The sequence below is a fragment of the Mobula birostris genome, chromosome 2 (assembly GCF_030028105.1).
Source record: "Mobula birostris isolate sMobBir1 chromosome 2, sMobBir1.hap1, whole genome shotgun sequence".
NCBI lineage: Eukaryota > Metazoa > Chordata > Chondrichthyes > Myliobatiformes > Myliobatidae > Mobula > Mobula birostris.
Window position 1 is genome coordinate 117,585,058 of NC_092371.1, and position 20,214 is coordinate 117,605,271.

The 20,214-nt window shown below is 43.3% G+C and overlaps 1 protein-coding gene across 1 annotated transcript in view; it reads right to left on the minus strand.

Annotated features, from left to right (window-relative positions):
* Positions 1–409: 409 nt before the first annotated feature.
* Positions 410–20,214, minus strand: part of LOC140209066 (myelin and lymphocyte protein-like) — a 33,656-nt gene continuing 13,851 nt past the window's right edge. Inside the window, exons 2-4 of the mRNA XM_072277620.1 lie at positions 18,867–19,034; positions 16,710–16,835; positions 410–487 (exon numbers count right to left, since the gene is read on the minus strand). Of these exons, the coding sequence (XP_072133721.1) occupies positions 410–487; positions 16,710–16,835; positions 18,867–19,034 (372 nt within the window). The remainder of the gene's footprint in view (positions 488–16,709; positions 16,836–18,866; positions 19,035–20,214) is intronic.

The following is a 20,214-nucleotide window of genomic DNA, read 5'->3' on the forward strand; positions in this document are numbered from 1 at the left end:
GTATGTATTGTAACATTTCCAAAATACGAGGCTGTAAGGTAAATTGTTGCATTTTCTTCCGTGTGCACTGTTGAGAATTTTCATGCACACACTTAGGAGGGATAGAAAATAGAACATAGAACATCGTTTTAAAATCTCCATGCAGAAAGGCTTGATTCGTACCTCTGCTTTATTGAGATATGTATTATTAACATGGAACAAGATACCAAAAGGATATGTCACTCAAACTGAACATATCAGGTACTTTTTGCAATGCATCAATTGTATTGTGTACTTTCATGGCTATATATAAACACTGTAATCACAGTTGCATTAAAGATGGATATAAAACAATAATAAGGAAGGACAAATCAACAGTTTTGGGAAGACGGTAAAATCTTCTGGGGGTATGTGTTGCCTGTCTTCTTGTTCATGAGGATTTCTTCCATCTCACTATCGACCATATAGCATGCGTCGTATACAGTAAGGTGGCCGCAAATGCAAACACCTGAAACACAAAAAGGTTTACAGGAAAATAATATCTAGAAAAGAAGGCTTGTTGCAGAATAAATATGTGATATTTTTTGTATAATTGTATAAAGCTCTCCTTTCCACTCTACACCAAGCAAGTTCTTGAACTCTCTTCAGTTTAACTTACAGAAGGTTCAAAGGTTTACCATTGGGCAGCCATGTCTTCTAAACCATTTCAATGCTCACATTAATCCCCAAAGAGTCTTTTTTGCTGATTTACTTATGGCAGGATTTGTTGTGTTAAAATCAGACAAGAGCACCTTGCATTTAGGAAATACTTCACTGAACTCCAACTCTTGATCATTGTTGGTGAGGGATTTGAAATCATGAATGTCTGGTGTCTGGTGGAGAACAATATTGGCTTCAAATTGTGAAGCCCTCAGTTTTGCTCCCACTGCACTTGCCTTCCTTGGTGCAGTTAATTTAGTACATAAAGGCAAGGGCTAAATTTCATTACACCTTCAATATCAAAGAAATATTTTTTTAAATGGCTTCTGCTCTTTAAAGTGAAGAGTATGAATGAAAAGCCAATAATCTGCACTTGTTGGAAATCTGAAATAAAACCTGAAAACTCTGGAGGACACCAGCAGTATGGTGGAAGTTCCAGGTGTCAGGAGTCATGAAGTGTGTGAAGTTACCATTACTAGAGAGAGGGTTCTTGGGAAACAGAGAAGTCTGAAGATAGATACGTCACCTGGATCAGATGGTGTACACCCAGGGTTCTGAAAGAGGTGGCTGAAGAGATTGTGGGGGCATTAGTAATGATCTTTCAAGTTTCACTAGATTCTGGAATGGTTCTGGAAGACTAGAAAATTGCAAATGTCACTCCACTCTTCAAGAAGGAAGCGAGGCAGAAGAAAGGAAATTACAGGCCAACTGGTCTCATCCCAGTGGTTCGGAAGACGTTGGAGTCAATTGTTAAGGATGTGGTTTCAGGGTACATGATAAAATAGGCTGTAGTCAGCATGGTTTCCTTACGGGAAAATCATGCCTGACAAGTTTGTTGAAATTCTTTGAAAAAATAACAAGCAGCAAAGACAAAGGAGGGTGTTGTGTACTTGGATTTTCAGAAGTCCTTTGGGAAGGTGCGACACATGAGGCTGCTTATCAAGCTACGAGCACATGGTATTACAGGAAAGATTCTAGCATGGATAAAGCAATGGCTGATTGGCAGAAGGCAAAGAGTGAGAAAGAGTGACTGGCTGCCAATGACTAATGGCGTTCTGTAGGGATCTGAGTTGGGACAGATTCTTTTTATGTTATATGTCAATGATTTGGATGATGGAATAATGGCTTTGTTGTGAAGTTTGTAGATGATACAAAATTGGGTGGCAACAGAAGGACTTAGATTAGGAGAATGAGCAAAGAAGCCACAGATGGAATACAGTGTTGGGAAATGTACGGTCATGCACTTTGGTAGAAGGAATGAAAGGGTTGACTATTTTCTAAATGCAGAAAAAATACAAAAATCTGAGACGCAAAGGGATTTGGGAGTCTTTGTGCCGGATTCCCTAAAGGTTAATTTGCAGGATAAGTCTGTGGGAAGGAAGGCAGGTGTGATGTTAGCATTCGTTTCAAGAGGACTAGAATGTAAAAGCAAGGATGTGATGTTGAAACTTTATAAAGCACTGGTGAGGCCTCACTTGGAATATTGTGAGTAGGTTTGGGCCCCTTATCTTAGAAAGGATGTGGTGAAACCAGAGAGAGTTTCAAGGAAGTTCACAAAAAATTATTCCAGGAGTAAACAGCTTGTCATAAGAAGAGCAGTTGAAGCCACCGGGCCTGTTGTCACTGAAATTTAGAAGAATGAGGAGTGGCCTCATTGAATGGTGAAAGACCTTGATAGAGTGGATGTGGAGAGGATGTTTCCTATGGTGGGAGTGTTTAAGACCAGAGGACACAGCCTCAGAATAGAGGGACGTCCTTTTAGAACAGAGTTGAGGAGGAATTTCATTAGCCAGAGAGTCGAGAATCAGGCAGCTGTGGATATATGCATATTTAAGGCAGAGGTTGATCGATTCTTGATTGGTCAGGGCATGAAGGGATACAGTGGAAAGGCAGGAGGTTGGGGCTGAGAGAAAAAATGGATCAGCCATGATGAAATGGTGGAGCAGACTCAATGGGCCAAATGGCCTAGTTCTGATCCTGTAGCTTATAGTCTTATACTCTTATGGAAACACTCAATAGATCATGTAGAATCTGTCGAAAACTCTTCTTCTCTCTCCACGATGCTGCCTGACCTGCTGAGCACTTCCAAAATTCTCTGCATTTCTTTGGATGTCATATCTGCTGGGGAGGATATTTCTGTTTTCAGTCAGCCTTGACACTGCAGGGTGAAAGAAAGAGCATTCACAAACCTAAGCTGAGTTTTGGGTGAGATCAAGGCAGTGTAATAGATCTATTTGGCAAAACCTTTCCCAAACTGAACATTTTAAGATATTACAGGGTAAGCTCGCAGTGGCAGGCAATACAGGCAAAACTGTTTAAAAAAAACCCTTTGTGATCCTCATATTCCCTACCCAGTGAAAACTTGACTCCAACTGCCAGCAATGAATGACAGACCTCCCCTGCGCCCCCCCCCCCCACAGAGGCCTTGATTTGACCCTGTAGGTCTTCAACTACACAACAGCTCACAAGTTAGGTGTAATGCACCATTGTTGTGTCAGGCTTCACAGCAAATGTTCACTGGCTCACCATTCACTACCTGATTAACACACTTTTCTAGGCTTCAAAGAATTTCTAGACCAATGTCAAAAGTACAAATGAAATTTCTAAGTCCTTTTTTTTTGTTATTTTCTGTATAAGTTATCCTGGGCCCAACATAAAGATGTAATTATGGAAAAGGCACGGCAGTGTCTTCATTTCATGAGGAGTTTGAGGAGATTTGGCATGTCATCAAAGACTCAAGGAGATTTCTACAGATGTACTATGGTTAGCATTCTGGCTGGCTGCATGGCTGTCTGGCATGGAGGGGGCCACTGCACAGCATCAGGAAAGGCCGCAGTGAATTGTAAGCTCAGCGGACTCCATCATGGGCACTAGCCTCCCCACCATCAAGAACAGCTTCAAAAGGTGATCCCTCAGAATGGGAGTATCCATCATTAATGATCCCCAGGATATGTCCTCTTCTGTTTGCTACCAACAGAGAGAAGTAGGAGCCTGAAGATTCAACATTTCATCAACAGCTTCTTCTTCTCTGCCGTCAGATTAATGAATAGACAATCCCATGAACACTAACTCATTATTATTTTTGTTCTCTTTTTGCACTACCGATTTTATATTTATATATGCATATAAGCATATATATATATATATATATATATATGCAGCATATTTATGTAATGCACTGTACTGCTGCCACAAAACTAACAAATTTCACAACGTATGTCAGTGATAATGAACCTGATTTGGTTCTGATTCTCATAAGTGTTATAGCTCAATGCACAGAGTATAAGAAATAAAGTGGATGATCTTGTTGCACTATTACAGATTGTCAGGTTTGATGTTGTGGCCATCACTGAGTCATGGCTGAAGGATGGTTGTAGTTGGGATCTAAATGTCCAAGGTTACACATTGTTTCGGAGGGATATGAAGGTAGGCAGAGGGGGTGGTGTGACTCTGCTGGTAAAGAATGGCATCAAATCAGTAGAAAGATGTGACATAGGATCAGAAGCTGTTGAATCCTTGTGGGTTGCGTTAAGAAACTGCAAGGGTAAAAGGACCCTGATGGCAGTTATATACAGGCCTCCCAACAGTAGCTGGGTTGTGGACCACAGATTACAATGGGAAATAGAAAAAGGCGTGTCAAAAGGGCAATGTTATGATAATCATGGGGGATTTAAATGTGCAGGCTGATTGGGAAAATTAGGTTGGAAATGGATCTCAAGAGAGTAAGTTTGTTGAATGCCTATAAGCTGGCTTTTTTGAGTAATTTGTCATTGAGCCCACTAGGTGATCAGCTATACTAGATTGGGTGTCATGTAATGAACCGGAGGTGATTAGGGAATTTCAGGTAAAACAACTCTTAGGAGGCAGTGATCACAATATCACTGAGCTCAACTTGAACTTTTTTTGGGAGAAAGTAAAGTCTGACGTAGCAATATTTCAGTGATGTAAAGGAAATTACAATGGTATGAGAGAGGAGTTGGCCAAAGAAAATTGGAAGGAGATGCTGGCAGGGATGTCAGCAGAGCGGCAGTGGCATGAGTTTCTGGGAAAAAAATGAGGAAGGTGCAGGACAGATGTATTCGAAAAATGAAGAAACACTCAAATGGCAAAATAGTACAACTGTGGCTGTCAAGGGAAGTCAAAGTTAATGTAAAAGCAAAAGAGAGGGCATAAAACGAAGCAAACATTTGCAGGAAGATAGAGAATTGAGAAGCTTTTAAAAACTTACAGAGAGCAACTAAAAGAATTATTAGGAGGGAAAAGATGAAATATGAAAGCAAACTAGAAAACAATATCCAGGTGGAGTAAAAGCTTTTTTCAAGTATATAAAAAATAAGAATTGCCATTGCCAAAACCAGCTTCCAAAAAATGAAACCTATTTTTACCAACAGACACATTTCTATAACAACAAGGCTTAGGCTACTAAAATGTTACATCTGGTCAATCTTGCTGTATGCTTCCGAAACATGGGCTATAACACCAGAACTCCAAAGAAACTTGGAAGCAACAGAAATGTGGTTTCTTAGAAGAATGCTGAAAATATCATATAGAGATAGGGTAACTAATGAGACAGTAATCCAACGTGTCCATACAAAAAGATCTTTAATGAGAACATTAAATGAGAGGAAACTTAAATTCCTGGGCCATGTCATCAGAAAGGGAGAAATAGAATGCCTAACATTACAAGGCCATATGCCTGGGAAATGCAGAAGAGAAAGGCAAAGAAAAAAATATCTGGACACTGTGAAAGAACTAACAGATCCAAGCGTGCGAGATATCATTGACGCTGCGTGGGATCGTTCGATGTGGAAAGCCGTGATCGCCCAAGCGTGTAACGCGCAAGGCACATGAAGAGAGAGAGAAAAAATAAGAGAAATGAGAGTGAATATAGGACTGCTAGAAAAAGAGGCTGGGGAAGCAATAACAGGAAACAAGGAGATGGCAGATGAACTAAGTGAGTATTTTGTATCAGTCTTCGCTGTGGAAGACACTAGCAGTGTGCCAGGTATTGAAGGGTATGAGAGAAGAGAGTGAGTGCAGTTATTATTACAAGGGAGAAGGAGCTCAAAAAGCTGAAAGACCTAAGGGTACATAAGTCACCCTTACCAGGTGAACTGCACCATCAGGTTCTGAAAGGGATAGCGTCAGAGATTGTGGAGGCATTAGTAATGATCTTAAAAAAAAATCATTGGACTCTGGCATGGAAAATTGCAAATGTCACTCTACTCTTTAAGAAAGGAGGAAGGCAGCAGAAAGGAAATTATAGACCAGTTAGCCTGACCTCAGTGGCTGAGAAGACATTGGAGTCAATTGTTAAGGATGAGGTGATGGAGGACTTGGTGACACAGGACAAGATAGGACAAAGTCCTAAGGGAAAATCTTGCCTGACAAACCTATTGGAATTCTTTGAGGAGATTGCCAGTAGGATAGATAAAGGGGACACAGAGAATGTTGCATATTTGGACTTTCAGAAGGTCTTTAACAAGGTGCTACACATGAGGCTGCTTACCAAATTAAGAATCCATAATATTACAGGAAAATTACTGGCATGGCTAGAGCATTGGCTGATTGCTAGGATACAGTGAGTGTGAATATAAGGATGCTTTTCTGATTGGCTGTCAGTGACTAGTGGTGTTCCGCAGGGGTTGGTGTTGGGACCATTTCTTTCTGTGCTGTGTATCAATGATTTAGATGTTGGAATAGATGGCTTTGTTGCCAAGCTTGCAGATGATACGAAGACTGGTGGAGGCGCAGGTACTGTTGAGGAAACAGATAGGATGCGGAAGGACTTAGACTGATTAGGAGAATGGGCAAGAGAGTGGCAAATGAAATGCTACATTGGAAAGTGCATGGTCATACACTTCAGTAGTAGAAATAAATCTGCAAACTATTTTCTAAACAGGGAACAATTCCAAAAATCTGAAGTGCAAAGGGACTTCGGAATCCTTGTGCAGAACACCCTAAAGGTTAACTTGCAGGTTGAGTTGGTGGTGAGGAAAGCAAATGCAATGTTAGTATTCATTTCAAGAGATCTAGAATACAAGAGCGGCGATGTGGTGCTGAGGTTTTATAAGGCACAGGTGAGACCTCGCTTTGAGTATTGTGAACAGTTTTGGGCCCCTCGATGTGCTGGCACAGAGAGGTTTTGGAGGAGGTTCACAAGGATGATTCCAGGAATGGAAGGATTATCATACTAGGAACATTTGATAGCTCTGGGTCTGTACTCACTGGAATTTAGAAGGATGAAGGTGGATCTCATTGAAACCTTTCAAATACTGAAAGACCTAAACAGAGTAGATATGGAAAAGATGTTTCCCTTGGTGGGGCAGTCTAGGACAAGAGGGCACAGCCTCAGGATAGAGGGGTGTCCATTTAAGGCAGAGATGTGGAGAAATTTATTTTGCCAGAGGGTGGTGATTTTTATGGAGCTTATTACCTCAGGCAGCTGTGGAGGCCAGGTCATTGGGTATATTTAAGGTAGAGATTGATAAATTCTTGATTGGACACGGCATCAGAGGTTACGGGGAGATGGCTGGGGAGTGGGGCTGAGGAGGGGAAAAATGGATCAACCATGATTGAGTGACAGAGCAGACTCAATGGGCCAAATGGCCTAATTCTGCTTCTATGTCTTATGGCCTCATGGTTAACAGAGACACAGCATCATAGAGTTTATATAGCATGGTAACAAACCCTTCACACAAAGTTATACCAGCTCTATGCTGACCAAGTTGCTTATCTCCGTTAGCCCCAATTGCCTGTCCCTCTAGACCTTTCCTATCTGTGTAACTGTCCAAATGTCTTTTAAACACTGCCATTGGATCCACATCTATCACTTCCTGTGGCACCTAGTTCCACTCTCTGTGTAAAAAACTTGCCCCTCCTGCTCCCATCACATCTTTCCCTGTTCACCTTCAACTTATTCCCCCTAGCTTTAGGATTTCCTATCCTGGGAGAAGGACTGTGACCATTCTCAAATGCCCTTCATAACATTATAAACCTATATCTGGTCATCCACAATCTCATAAATTCCAGCTCTCCAGATTTTCCTTGTAACTCAAGCCTTCCAGTCCCTTGCGATTATTTTTTGCATCCTTTCCGGCTTAATAACATCCTTTCTATAGCTAGGAAAAACTGTACACAATACTTCCAAGTACGATCCTTTACATTTGTTACATGATGTCCCAATTCTGATACTCAGGTAGAACCATTTAATTAATGTTTATGTAAAGCTGCTCTTGGGGAAATGAGGATATTAATAACACTTAGAGATTGAAGAATGATTTATATATTAAAATGGATCAAAGGATACGTGGAGAAAACTGGAACAGGGTATTGAATTTGGATTGAATTTACATCATGGGGTAGTTTAGAGGGGCCAAATAGCCAACTCCTGTTCCTATTTTTCAGGTTAACAGTTTTGGTGTTTTTTCATATTGTGCATCCACTAGATAAGCCTACATGTATTACCCAGTCCTTATTTCCCTGAGTCAAACATTTACTTGAATTGCTGCAGTGTTTCAGCAAAGGTGATGGTATTGTAGGGAGCTTGAAGATTTCTGTCCCACCCAAGTGATTAGTGCCTCCCAAAGCTACTACAGAGAGTTGTCAAGCATATAATTGAAGGCCTGAAGTTACATACATCCCAGATTGGATGATACATTTCAACCCATTCGACAATATGCATGGACCACTGTTACTAATAGACTTTAGCACTTCAATTTGAGTTTTCAAATTATAATTTGAATTATTGATTACTGTTCTGCTGCTTGATATTCTGATGCTTTAACATTTTATATTCAATACATTTTATTGATATTCAATATTCATTTTATATTCAATACATTTTATTGATGTATTCTTTTTGAACAGCTTCAATGAAAATTTGACATGTGGCAGGTATAGGCAACCGGGAGCAGGAGAGACCCTTAAGGAATACAGAGAATGTAGGAAAGTATTTATAAAGGAAATGATGAAGACAAAGGGGATCCATGAAATATCATTGGTAGACGAGATTAAGGAGAATGCCAAGGCACTTTCAGGGAAAGCACTAATTGCCTTTAAAATCAAAGGAACAATCTGTGATTGGGGTGTTAATTGAATACTTCTCATTGTTTTCATTTTAGAGAAAGGCAAACTAGACGAAGAGATTAGGGAGCAGGATAGTGATATCCAAGACCATTAAGGAGAAAGTGCCCTGAATGGTGGTGAGGGAGGAAGTGTAAGGGCATGTGCAGCACTTGTTCCGCTTACAAGGATATGTGCCAGGAGGGAGATCAGTGGGGAGGGATGGGGGGGACGAATGGACAAGGGAGTCGCGTAGGGAGCGATCCCTGCGGAAAGCAGAGAGAGAGGAGCAGGCAAAGATGTGCTTAGTACCTTACTGAGGACCTCACCTTTGTCCCCCTTCGCCCACACCTCAGTGAGTTCCGTGTTCGCCACGATGCGGAACTCTTCTTCCGCCATCTCCATCTCTGAGCCTACTTCTTCTGCAAGGACTCTTCCACCCCCACCGATGACCCCTTCTCCTGTCTTCAACCCTCCTCCTCTTCATGGACACCCCGCTCTGGTCTTCTGTCTGCTCTGGATCTCTTTATCGCTAACTGCTGACGGGACATCAACCGTCTCGACGTCACCACACCTTGTTCCCATTCCAACCTCACTCCTTCAGAACGCTCTGCTCTCCACTCCCTCCGCACTACTCCTAACCTTGTTATTAAACCCGCCGATAAGCGGGGTGCTGTTGTAGTCTGGCGTACTGACCTCTACCTTGCCGAGGCACAGCAACAATTCGCGGATACCTCCTATTATTTACCCCTCGATCGTGACCCCACTAAGGAGCACCAGGCCATTGTCTCCCACATCATCACCGACTTTATCCGCTCAGGGGATCTCCCATCCACTGCTACCAACCTTATAGTTTCCACACCTCGCACTTCCCGTTTCTACCTCCTACCCAAGATCCACAAACCTGCCTGTCCTGGCAGACCTATTGTCTCAGCTTGCTCCTGCCCCACCGAACTCGTTTCTGTATACCTTGACACGGTTTTATCCCCTCTTGTTCAATCCCTTCCTACCTATGTTCGTGACACTTCTCACGCTCTTAAACTTTTCGATGACTTTAATTTCCCTGGCCCCCACCGCTTTATTTTCACCATGGATGTCCAGTCCCTATATACTTCCATTCCCCATCAGGAAGGTCTCAAAGCTCTTCGCTTCTTTTTGGATTCCAGACCTAATCAGTTCCCCTCTACCACCACTCTGCTCCATCTAGCAGAATTAGTCCTTACTCTTAATAATTTCTCCTTTGGCTCCTCCCACTTCCTCCAAACTAAAGGTGTAGCTATGGGCACCCGTATGGGTCCTAGCTATGCCTGCCTTTTTGTTGGCTTTGTGGAACAATCTATGTTCCGTGCCTATTCTGGTATCTGTCCCCCACTTTTCCTTCGCTACATCGACGACTGCATTGGCGCTGCTTCCTGCACGCATGCTGAGCTCGTTGACTTTATTAACTTTGCCTCCAACTTTCACCCTGCCCTCAAGTTTACCTGGTCCATTTCCGACACCTCCCTCCCCTTTCTAGATCTTTCTGTCTCTGTCTCCGGAGACAGCTTATCCACTGATGTCTACTATAAGCCTACTGACTCTCACAGTTATCTGGACTATTCCTCTTCTCACCCTGTCTCTTGCAAAAATGCCATCTCCTTCTCGCAATTCCTCCATGTCCACCGCATCTGCTCTCAGGATGAGGCTTTTCATTCCAGGACGAGGAAAATGTCCTCCTTTTTTAAAGAAAGGGGCTTCCCTTCCTCCACTATCAACTCTGCTCTCAAACGCATCTCCCCCATTTCACGTACATCTGCTCTCACTCCATCCCCCCGCCACCCCACCAGGAATAGGGTTCCCCTGGTCCTCACCTACCACCCCACCAGCCTCCAGGTCCAACATATTATTCTCCGTAACTTCCACCACCTCCGTGATCCCACCACTAGGCACATCTTTCCCTCCCCCCTCTCTCTGCTTTCCGCAGGGATCGCTCCCTACGCGACTCCCTTGTCCATTTGTCCTCTCCATCCCTCCCCACTGATCTCCTTCCTGGCACTTATCCTTGTAAGCGGAACAAGTGCTACACATGCCCTTACACTTCCTCCCTTACCACCATTCAGGGCCCCAAACAGTCCTTCAGGTGAGGCGACACTTCACCTGTGAGTCGGCTGGGGTGATATACTGCGTCCGGTGCTCCCGATGTGGCCTTCTATATATTGGCGAGACCCGACGCAGACTGGGAGACCGCTTTGCTGAACACCTACGCTCTGTCCGCCAGAGAAAGCAGGATCTCCCAGTGGCCACACATTTTAATTCCACATCCCATTCCCATTCTGACATGTCATAGAAACATAGAAAATAGGTGCAGGAGTAGGCCATTCGGCCCTTCGAGCCTGCACTGCCATTTATTATGATCATGGCTGATCATCCAACTCAGAACCCCGCCCCAGCCTTCCCTCCATACCCCCTGACCCCCGTAGCCACAAGGGCCATATCTAACTCCCTCTTAAATATAGCCAATGAACTGGCCTCAACTGTTTCCTGTGGCAGAGAATTCCACAGATTCACCACTCTCTGTGTGAAGAAGTTTTTCCTAATCTCGGTCCTAAAAGGCTTCACCTCTATTCTCAAACTGTGGCCCCTCGTTCTGGACTTCCCCAACATCGGGAACAATCTTCCTGCATCTAGCCTGTCCAATCCCTTTAGGATCTTATACGTTTCAATCAGATCCCCCCTCAATCTTCTAAATTCCAACGAGTACAAGCCCAGTTCATCCAGTCTTTCTTCATAAGAAAGTCCTGCCGTCCCAGGAATCAATCTGGTGAACCTTCTTTGTACTCCCTCTATGGCAAGGATGTCTTTCCTCAGATTAGGGGACCAAAACTGCACACAATACTCCAGGTGTGGTCTCACCAAGGCCTTGTACAACTGCAGTAGTACCTCCCTGCTCCTGTACTCGAATCCTCTTGCTATAAATGCCAGCATACCATTCGCCTTTTTCACCGCCTGCTGTACCTGCACGCCCACTTTCAATGACTGGTGTATAATGACACCCAGATCTCGTTACACCTCCCCTTTTCCTAATCGGCCACCATTCAGATAATAATCTGTTTTCCTATTTTTGCCACCAAAGTGGATAACTTCACATTTATCCACATTAAATTGCATCTGCCATGAATTTGCCCACTCACCCAACCTATCCAAGTCACCCTGCATCCTCTTAGTATCCTCCTCACAGCTAACACTGCCACCCAGCTTCGTGTCATCCGCAAACTTGGAGATGCTGCATTTAATTCCCTCATCCAAGTCATTAATATATATTGTAAACAACTGGGGTCCCAGCACTGAGCCTTGCGGTACCCCACTAGTCACCGCCTGCCATTCTGAAAATTCCCACTCTTTGCTTCCTGTCTATCCACGACCTCCTCTACTGTAAAGGTGAAGCCACACTCAGGTTGGAGGAACAACACCTTATATTCCATCTGGGTAGCCTCCAACCTGATGGCATGAACATTGACTTCTCTAACTTCCGCTAATGCCCCGCCTCCCCCTCGTACCCCATCCGTTATTTATTTTTATACACACATTCATTTTCTCTCTCTCCTTTTTCTCCCTCTGTCCCTCTGAATATACCCCTTGCCCATCCTCTGGGTTCCCCCCCCCCGGTCTTTCTCCCCGGACCTCCTGTCCCATGATCCTCTCGTATCCCTTTTGCCTATCACCTGTCCAGCTCTTGGCTCCATCCCTCCCCCTCCTGTCTTCTCCTATCATTTTGGATCTCCCCCTCCCCCTCCAACTTTCAAATCCCTTACTCACTCTTCCTTCAGTTAGTCCTGACGAAGGGTCTCGGCCTGAAACGTTGACTGTACCTTTTCCTAGAGATGCTGCCTGGCCTGCTGCGTTCACCAGCAACTTTGATGTGTGTTGCGTGAATAAATCCACTCGGCCTAGTGAGATAAATCTCAGGTGGCCATGGGAGGCTAGAGACAATATTGCTAAGACACTGACAGAGGTTGTTTCATCTTTGCTAGCCAGAGGCGAGGTGCCAGATGACTGATAAATAATTGCTACGATTCCTTTATACAAGAAGGAGAGCAAAGGCAAGCCAGGGCAGTGAGTCCCTTAAAGAATTCCGAGGGACAATGTTCATTTACACTTGGAAAGGCAGGGAATGATTATGGAACACACATCAAAGTTGCTGGTGAACGCAGCAGGCCAGGCAGCATCTCTAGGAAGAGGTACAGTTGACGTTTCGGGCCGAGACCCTTTGTCAAGTCCTGACGAAGGGTCTCGGCCCGAAACATGGACTGTACCTCTTCCTACAGATGCTGCCTGGCCTGCTGCGTTCACCAGCAACTTTGATGTGTGTTGCTTGAATTTCCAGCATCTGCAGAATTCCTCATGTTTGAATGATTATGGAAAGTCAGTAAGGCTATGTTCGTGGGCAATTCTGTCCCATTAATTTAATTAAGCTTTTGAAGGGTTAACTAAGTATATTGTTCAATGTGATGAAGAAGTCATCTACCTGGACTGCTGTAAGGACTTCGATAAGATTGTGCACGCTTAGGTTAGTGCTGAAGGTTAAAGCAGATTAAATCTTGGTAATAGAGGAAGAGTGTTAGGAAAGTGACAGCACAGGTACGTGGGGTGGTGAAGAAGGCGTGCGTGATGCTGGCTTAATCGGCCTTTGCAGATCCTTGGCTTTTCTTAGAAGTTTGCGAAGATTTGGCATCCATCAACAAACCCCTCCATCCAGCCCAAGTTCTCTTTTCACTTCTGCCATTAGAAAGGAAGTACAGGAGCCTCAAGTCCCACACCAACAGGTTCAGGAACAGTTATTACCCCTCAACCATAAGGCTCTTCAACCAGAAGGGATAACTTCCACTCCAGTCCACTCACCCCAACACTGAACTTATTCCTCAATCTTTGGGCTCACTCTAAGGACTCTATAACTCATGTTCTTGATATTTATTGCCTAATGATTTGTTATTATTTTTTCTCAGCTCAAGCTGGTAAAACCTGAGAAAAGGGCATAACTAAGCACACTCATTTCCCAATTGCTAGGAACTATTGAACTATTCTAGTGGTGTTTAGAATTGTAGCTTTCTGGAGATTTACATAAATATTGCTGCCCGCGCCTGGTTGTTTAATGCTGTTGTGTAGTGCCTTTGAGATGATAGCAGTTGTAGATATTACCATCAGGGCAACGTTCATGTTCCGTAGTCTTTCAATTTCCTCTTTTAGTGCTGCATATTTCTGGTGTTTTTCATTTATTGATTTCTGTATGTTAGGTGTGTTTGGAATGGCCATATCTATTAAGTAAATTGCTCTTGCTTGTTTATCCTGCAATATTATATCCAGACGGTTATTATGGATTTCCCTATCTGTCATAATGAATTGGTCGTAACATACTTTGTAGGATTCTGACTCTAAAACCAGATCAGCCTTATATTTATTGTAAGGCATGGTGTCTTTCATGAGTTTGCATTTTAAAGCGAAATTTTGGTGAATGATGTTTCCCACGTGACTGTGCCTGTGTAAGTAATCAGATTGAGTTACTGTAAACTGCTGCACGAAACTGTAATGTGTTGGATTGCTCCTGGTTTCTCTTGGCCTTTTCTTAATTTAACACTTTGAGTTTGATTGTCTTTTATTACGCATTTTTGATTTTTTTTTGTGCTAACCAGCTGGTCTTGCACTGCCACGAGGAACCCTTCTGTTTCTGGGAGGAGGTCTCCAACTCTGAGCCAGGCGTTCAAAGTTTCCTTGGCAACAACTAGTCTGCTCAGATCATGGAGACATCTACCATGGATGGTCATACTCTTCTATTGGTTAACTTCTTCTTCTATAGTAATAATTTCTTCATTTCTTCTGGGTTCTGCTTTCATTTAAGTTTAATGGTGTGTGCTTCTTTTCAGAATTGCATATGCTCACATGTAGTGCTGAATTCTGTTTTCTTTGATGAAAGCAAATGTTTGGAAATTTTATCTGACTGTTGTGCAAATTTTTTATGTCTGTTTTGCCTCTTCCTCCTTCTGTCCTAGGTAGTGTTAATCTAAGTGTGTCCAAATATACATGGGTGTTTTCTAAAATTTGTTATTTCAGTTCTTTGCTTTGAAAGGAAGCTCTCCAAGTACGCAGGGCTGGTCAGCAACTGTCAGCAGGCTGGATGGAGAGCGAGGTGTCTCCCAGTGGAGGCTGGTTCTAGAGGATTCGCAGCCCGTTCCTTAGTTAGAGCCTTCAGCATTTTGGACATCGAGGGAGAGAGGAAGAGGAGAGCCATCCGCAGTACCACCAATGCGGCAGAGAGGGCTTCAAGATGGTTGTGGTTCAAAAGAGGGGAGCCATGGAGCCATAAGTAGCTAGCCATCTGGACACAAGCTGGGGTCTGATCAGCCCCGGCTGGGTCACCTGGAGGAGGCTGTATGATGTTGAAAGACCCGAAACACCCCGATGATTCCAGGAACATCACTGAAGATGTGTCCAGAAGCATCAATAGATGTATGTACACAGTGTAAATTGTTCAGATCAGTTTTGGACCAAGATACTATGCCAAAAGAATATGTTAATATGAGAATAGTGGAAGTGTTTATTGCCTTGGATTATATTTTTCCTGTTGAGCTCTGTTTGGCAGAATTTCTTAAGGCTTAAGGTAAATCCTGTTGGAAGTTTTCCCTTTATCGCACAATGATCTGTTTTCTTTGCCTGTTGATATCCCAAATACTAACATGTTTCATATTCACCCATCGGTTGTATTGTATCCTGCTGTCTGTTTTGTATTCCACTAGCTCTACCGCATCTTTCTTTACGTTTAATATTTGGAAAATTCAGCATGTTATTTTAATTATTTATCATCATTTTTATGCTTTTTTGTATTACAGAGCTTGTGGTCTTTTGCATAATGGTTGTCTGTCTTTGTCATGTGCATTTTTTCATTGATTCTGTTGTGTTACTTTGCATCTACTGTGAATGGCCCACAAGAAAATGAGCCTCAGGGTAGTATATAGTGACATATGCATACTTTGATAATAAATTTACTTTGGACTTTGAATTTTTTTTGAGATTATATGAACAGAGGCATCATGATACAACTTTATAAACAGTGGTTAAGCCACACTTGGGCTATTACTTAACTATACTAAAGGAAGGATGGGATTGTGCTGGAGACGGTGCAAAAGGGATTCACCAGGATGTTGTCTAGATTGGTGGATTTCAGTTAAGAAGGATTGATTGCAGGGTTTGTTTTACCTAGGGCAGAAGAAAATAAGGGGACCTGACTGAGACATACAAAATTATGATGTGATTAGATAGGGTTCATTTCTTCATTATGTGTCGTGTTGTATGATATGGGCAACCATGGACTTTCCATGATCATGATTGTTCTTGGCAAATTTTTCTGCAGAAGCAGTTTGCCATTGCCTTCTTCTGGGCTGTGTCTTTACCCCGGCCATTATCAATACTCTTCAGAAATTGTCTGCCTGGTGCCAGTGGTCGCATAACCAGGAATTATGCTGTGCTCATCCAATCATCCACCAACGGCTCCCATGGCTTCAAATGACCCTGATCGGGGGGTCTAAGCAGGTGCTACACCTCACCCAAGGGTGATCTGCCAGTGAGCGGAGGGAAGGAACACCTTACACCTCCTTTGGTAGAGCCGTATCTCCACCTCGCCACCTAGCGTGATAGTTTTCCCTCGGTCTAAAATAAGAGGTCATAGGTATAGATGAGTATTGGGAGATTTTGAAGAGAGTTTTCACCCAGATGATGGTTGGAATCTGGTACACAATGCCTGAGGAAATGATGAAGGTAAGTATTCTTTCACAACATGTAAGAAATGTCCGCTCAAGCCTTTGAGCGTGAGGATTAATGTGGGTACATGGAATTAGTAAACATAAGTGAAATGGTGAGTATAGACAGGGCCTGCTTCTGAGATGAACACCTCTATGACTCTATCATTCTGATATTGCAACTACATCATGGTGACTTACTGTGGCAGCAATATTGATTCTGTAATTCTTTTGATCCCTATCGATTAGAGTAAACCTTGTGTCACTGGCCTCCAAAACAGCAATACTCAAATAAAACACAGCTGCAATGAAGTGGTAGAAAACATCCTGGAAGAGAGGAGGAAACAGAGAATGAGAAACCAGTCTACACAATGATATCACAGCCAGGTCTGGTTTGTAAGTGAACTGCTCGTTAGGCTAAAGGGATGCTGCAGTAGTTGTCCTCAAGTCAGGCTCATGAAAACCAGCCAAATTTCCCTTCCTGAGATTAGAAACAGAAATAACAGACAAAACTGCCAGTAAATCTGAGCAGAACAGGCAACACCTGCAGAAATAGAAGTGGTTAAAGCGTCAAGTTAAGCACCCCTCATCAGAAGGCACTGACACCCGTGGACCAGTTCCACATGTGAATAATGGTTACTTGGCTGAGGTTTCAGAAGACAGCAGACACGTTATCTGCCACTATAAGGGCAGCATTGAGCTAAAGGACCTCTTTCCATGCCCTTTTCAAACTCTGCAACTTTGTTAGTGATTAGTTAGGCAGGGGTCCATGGACCCATCAGTTAATGGTTGAGCTCCATGGCATAAAAAATGCTGGGTACCCCTGAGCTGGAAAGTAATTTCGAATCATTTCAGCCAGTGAGCTCAGGATGCCGAAGGGCCTTTGAATTCAAACATATAGTCTACATTCATTCCCTTTTTACCTCTCTCTGTTCCATTAAATCACTAATTATGTTCAAAGGATAGGGATTATGTTTATAATTGGTCTTATTTGTGATCATTCTGTACTGCTGCACTAAAACATCAAGTAAAGCATGTAACGTTTCTGCTTTGACAAGCATTCTACAGGGGTGTGGCGGACAGTTTATTGACTGGCTGCATTGTGGCCCAGCAGGGAAACACCAATCTGTCGCATAGAAAATCCCACAACAAGCCCTCCCCAACATCGAGCACATCTACGTTAAACACTGTCCCAGGAAAGCAGCATCCAACATCAGGGACCCCCACAACCCAGGGCACACTCTCTTCCTGCTGCTGCTGTCAGGAGGAAGGTAAAGGAGCTTCAGAACTCACACCACCAGGTTAAGGAACAGTTTTACCCCTCAGCCATCAGGCTCTTGAACCAAGGGGGATAACTTCACTCAACTTCACTTGTTCCATCATTGAAATATTCTCATAACCTAAGGACTCACTTTCAAGGACCCTTCATCTCACGTTCTCGATGCTTATTGATTATTTTTTCATTATTATTGTTATTATTTCTTTCTTTTTGTATTTTCATACTTTGTTGTCTTTTACACACAGATTGAACACCCAAGTTGGTCTGGTCTTTCATTGATTCTGTTATGGTTATTATTCTATCATGGGTTTATTGGGTATGCCCACAAGAAGATGGATCTCGGGGTTGTATATTGTAACATATACGTACTTTGCTAATAAATATATCTTAAACTTTGAACTTTAACTCAGGCTTTAAGCTCACTACAGTGATTACTTCCCGATGGCTAAGCATTTTAATTCCAATTCCCATCCCAGTTCTGACATGTTGATCCATGGTCCCCTCTTGTGCCAAGATGAGGCCACCCTCAGGGGGGAGGAGCAGCAGCTTATATTCCATCAGGGTAGCCTCCAACCTGGTGACATGATTATCGATTTGTCCTTCTGGGAAACAATTCCCTTCCTCTCTTCCTCTATTCCCCACTCTGACCTTTTACCTTTTCTCACCTGCCTATTACTTCCCCCTGGGTCTCCTCTTCCTTCCCTTTCTCCTATAGTCTACTCTCCTCTCCTATCAGATTCCATCTTCTCCAGCCCTTGACCTTTCCCACCCACTTGGCTTCACCTATCACCTTCCAGATAGCCTCTTCCCCCTGCCTCCACCTTTTCATTCGGGCAGCTTCCCCCTTCCATCTCAGTCCTGATGAAGGGTCTCGGCCCAAACATCAACTGTTTATTCACTTCCACAGATGCTGCCTGACCTGCTGAGTTCCTCCGGCATTTTGCGATTGTTGCTTTGGATTTCCAGCATCTGCAGACTTTCTCGAGTTTTTATGAAGAAGTTGATACATTAGGAATATTTTTAAGATAAAATGTTACAACACATGAGAACTACGCGGCAATCTCTAGCTGTAGACCTACCACCGCAGTCCACGCAGAGGAACTGTTCTGAACTCCAGCTGTGTACAGGATGAGCAGCAACGTGGTTATAACAAAGCAGAAGACCGAAACGAACATCACCCAGCCTTGATCACCAGCTAATGAAACATGAGCTGAAGCCACAAGGATCCAGACTAGGCCACCAAAAACCTAGAAAGCAAACCATTAAAAAAAATGAAGCGGCTGAACAGTTTGGCAAGTTATTCTAAAGTCGTATTGTACACTTTCCATGCAAAGATCCTTCAACTGGGCTGGGCAATGAACTGAAGGATAAACTGAATAGCTCCTGAAAATGGGCATCGGGTTTGCATTATATTTTCATCTACATGACAGGGGATGGCATGGTGGTGTAGTGGTTATCACAATGCTTTTCAGTACCAGCAGCGCAGGTTCAATTCCCGCCGTGCCTTGTAAGGAGTCCTCCTCGTGGCGTGTGGGTTTCCTCCAGGTGCTCCAGTTTCCTCCCACAGTCCAAAGATGTACCGGTTAGCAGGTTAATTGGTCACTGTAAATTGTCCTGTGATTAGGCTAGAATTAAATCAGGGGTTTGCTAGTCTGTGAGGCTCAAAGGGCCAGAGGGGCCTACTCCGTGCTGTATCTCAATAAAATAAAACAGAACTAAAAGTTGAAAGTAATTTTCAGAAATAGCTGTAAAAATCAGGTATTGAAAGGGAGAGAAGAAATTAGGAAAATTGCAATCACCAGAGCAGTGTCATTCAGCAAATTGATGGAGTTAATGGAGTCTTAGAGTGTCATGGAAGCAGACCATTCAGCCCAATATCTCCATGCTGACCAAGCTAGTACCATTTCCTACATTTGGGCTATATCCCTCCTTTCCAATCTGTGTACTTATTAAAATACTTTTTAAATGTTACCTGCCTCAACTACTTTCTCAGGCTGCTCGTTCCATATCATGTTTGATCGATTTACTGGGAAGGTACTTCCAAGGTTAATGCAGAAAGTAAAAACTCATGTGACTGGAGGTAGCGTGTTGGAATAGAATCAAGAACTGGCTGGTTAACAGGAAACAACGACCTGTGAGTCGGCTGGGGTGATATACTGCGTCCGGTGCTCCCGGTGTAGCCTCCTATATATTGGCGAGACCCGACGCAGACTGGGAGACCATTTTGCTGAACACCTATGCTCTGTCTGCCAGAGAAAGCAGGATCTCCCAATGGCCACACATTTTAATTCCACATCCCATTCCCATTCTGATATGTCTATCCACGGCCTTGTCTACTGTCAAGATGAAGCCACACTCAGGTTGGAGGAACAACACCTTATATTCCGTCTGGGTAGCCTCCAACCTGATGGCATGAACATTGATTTC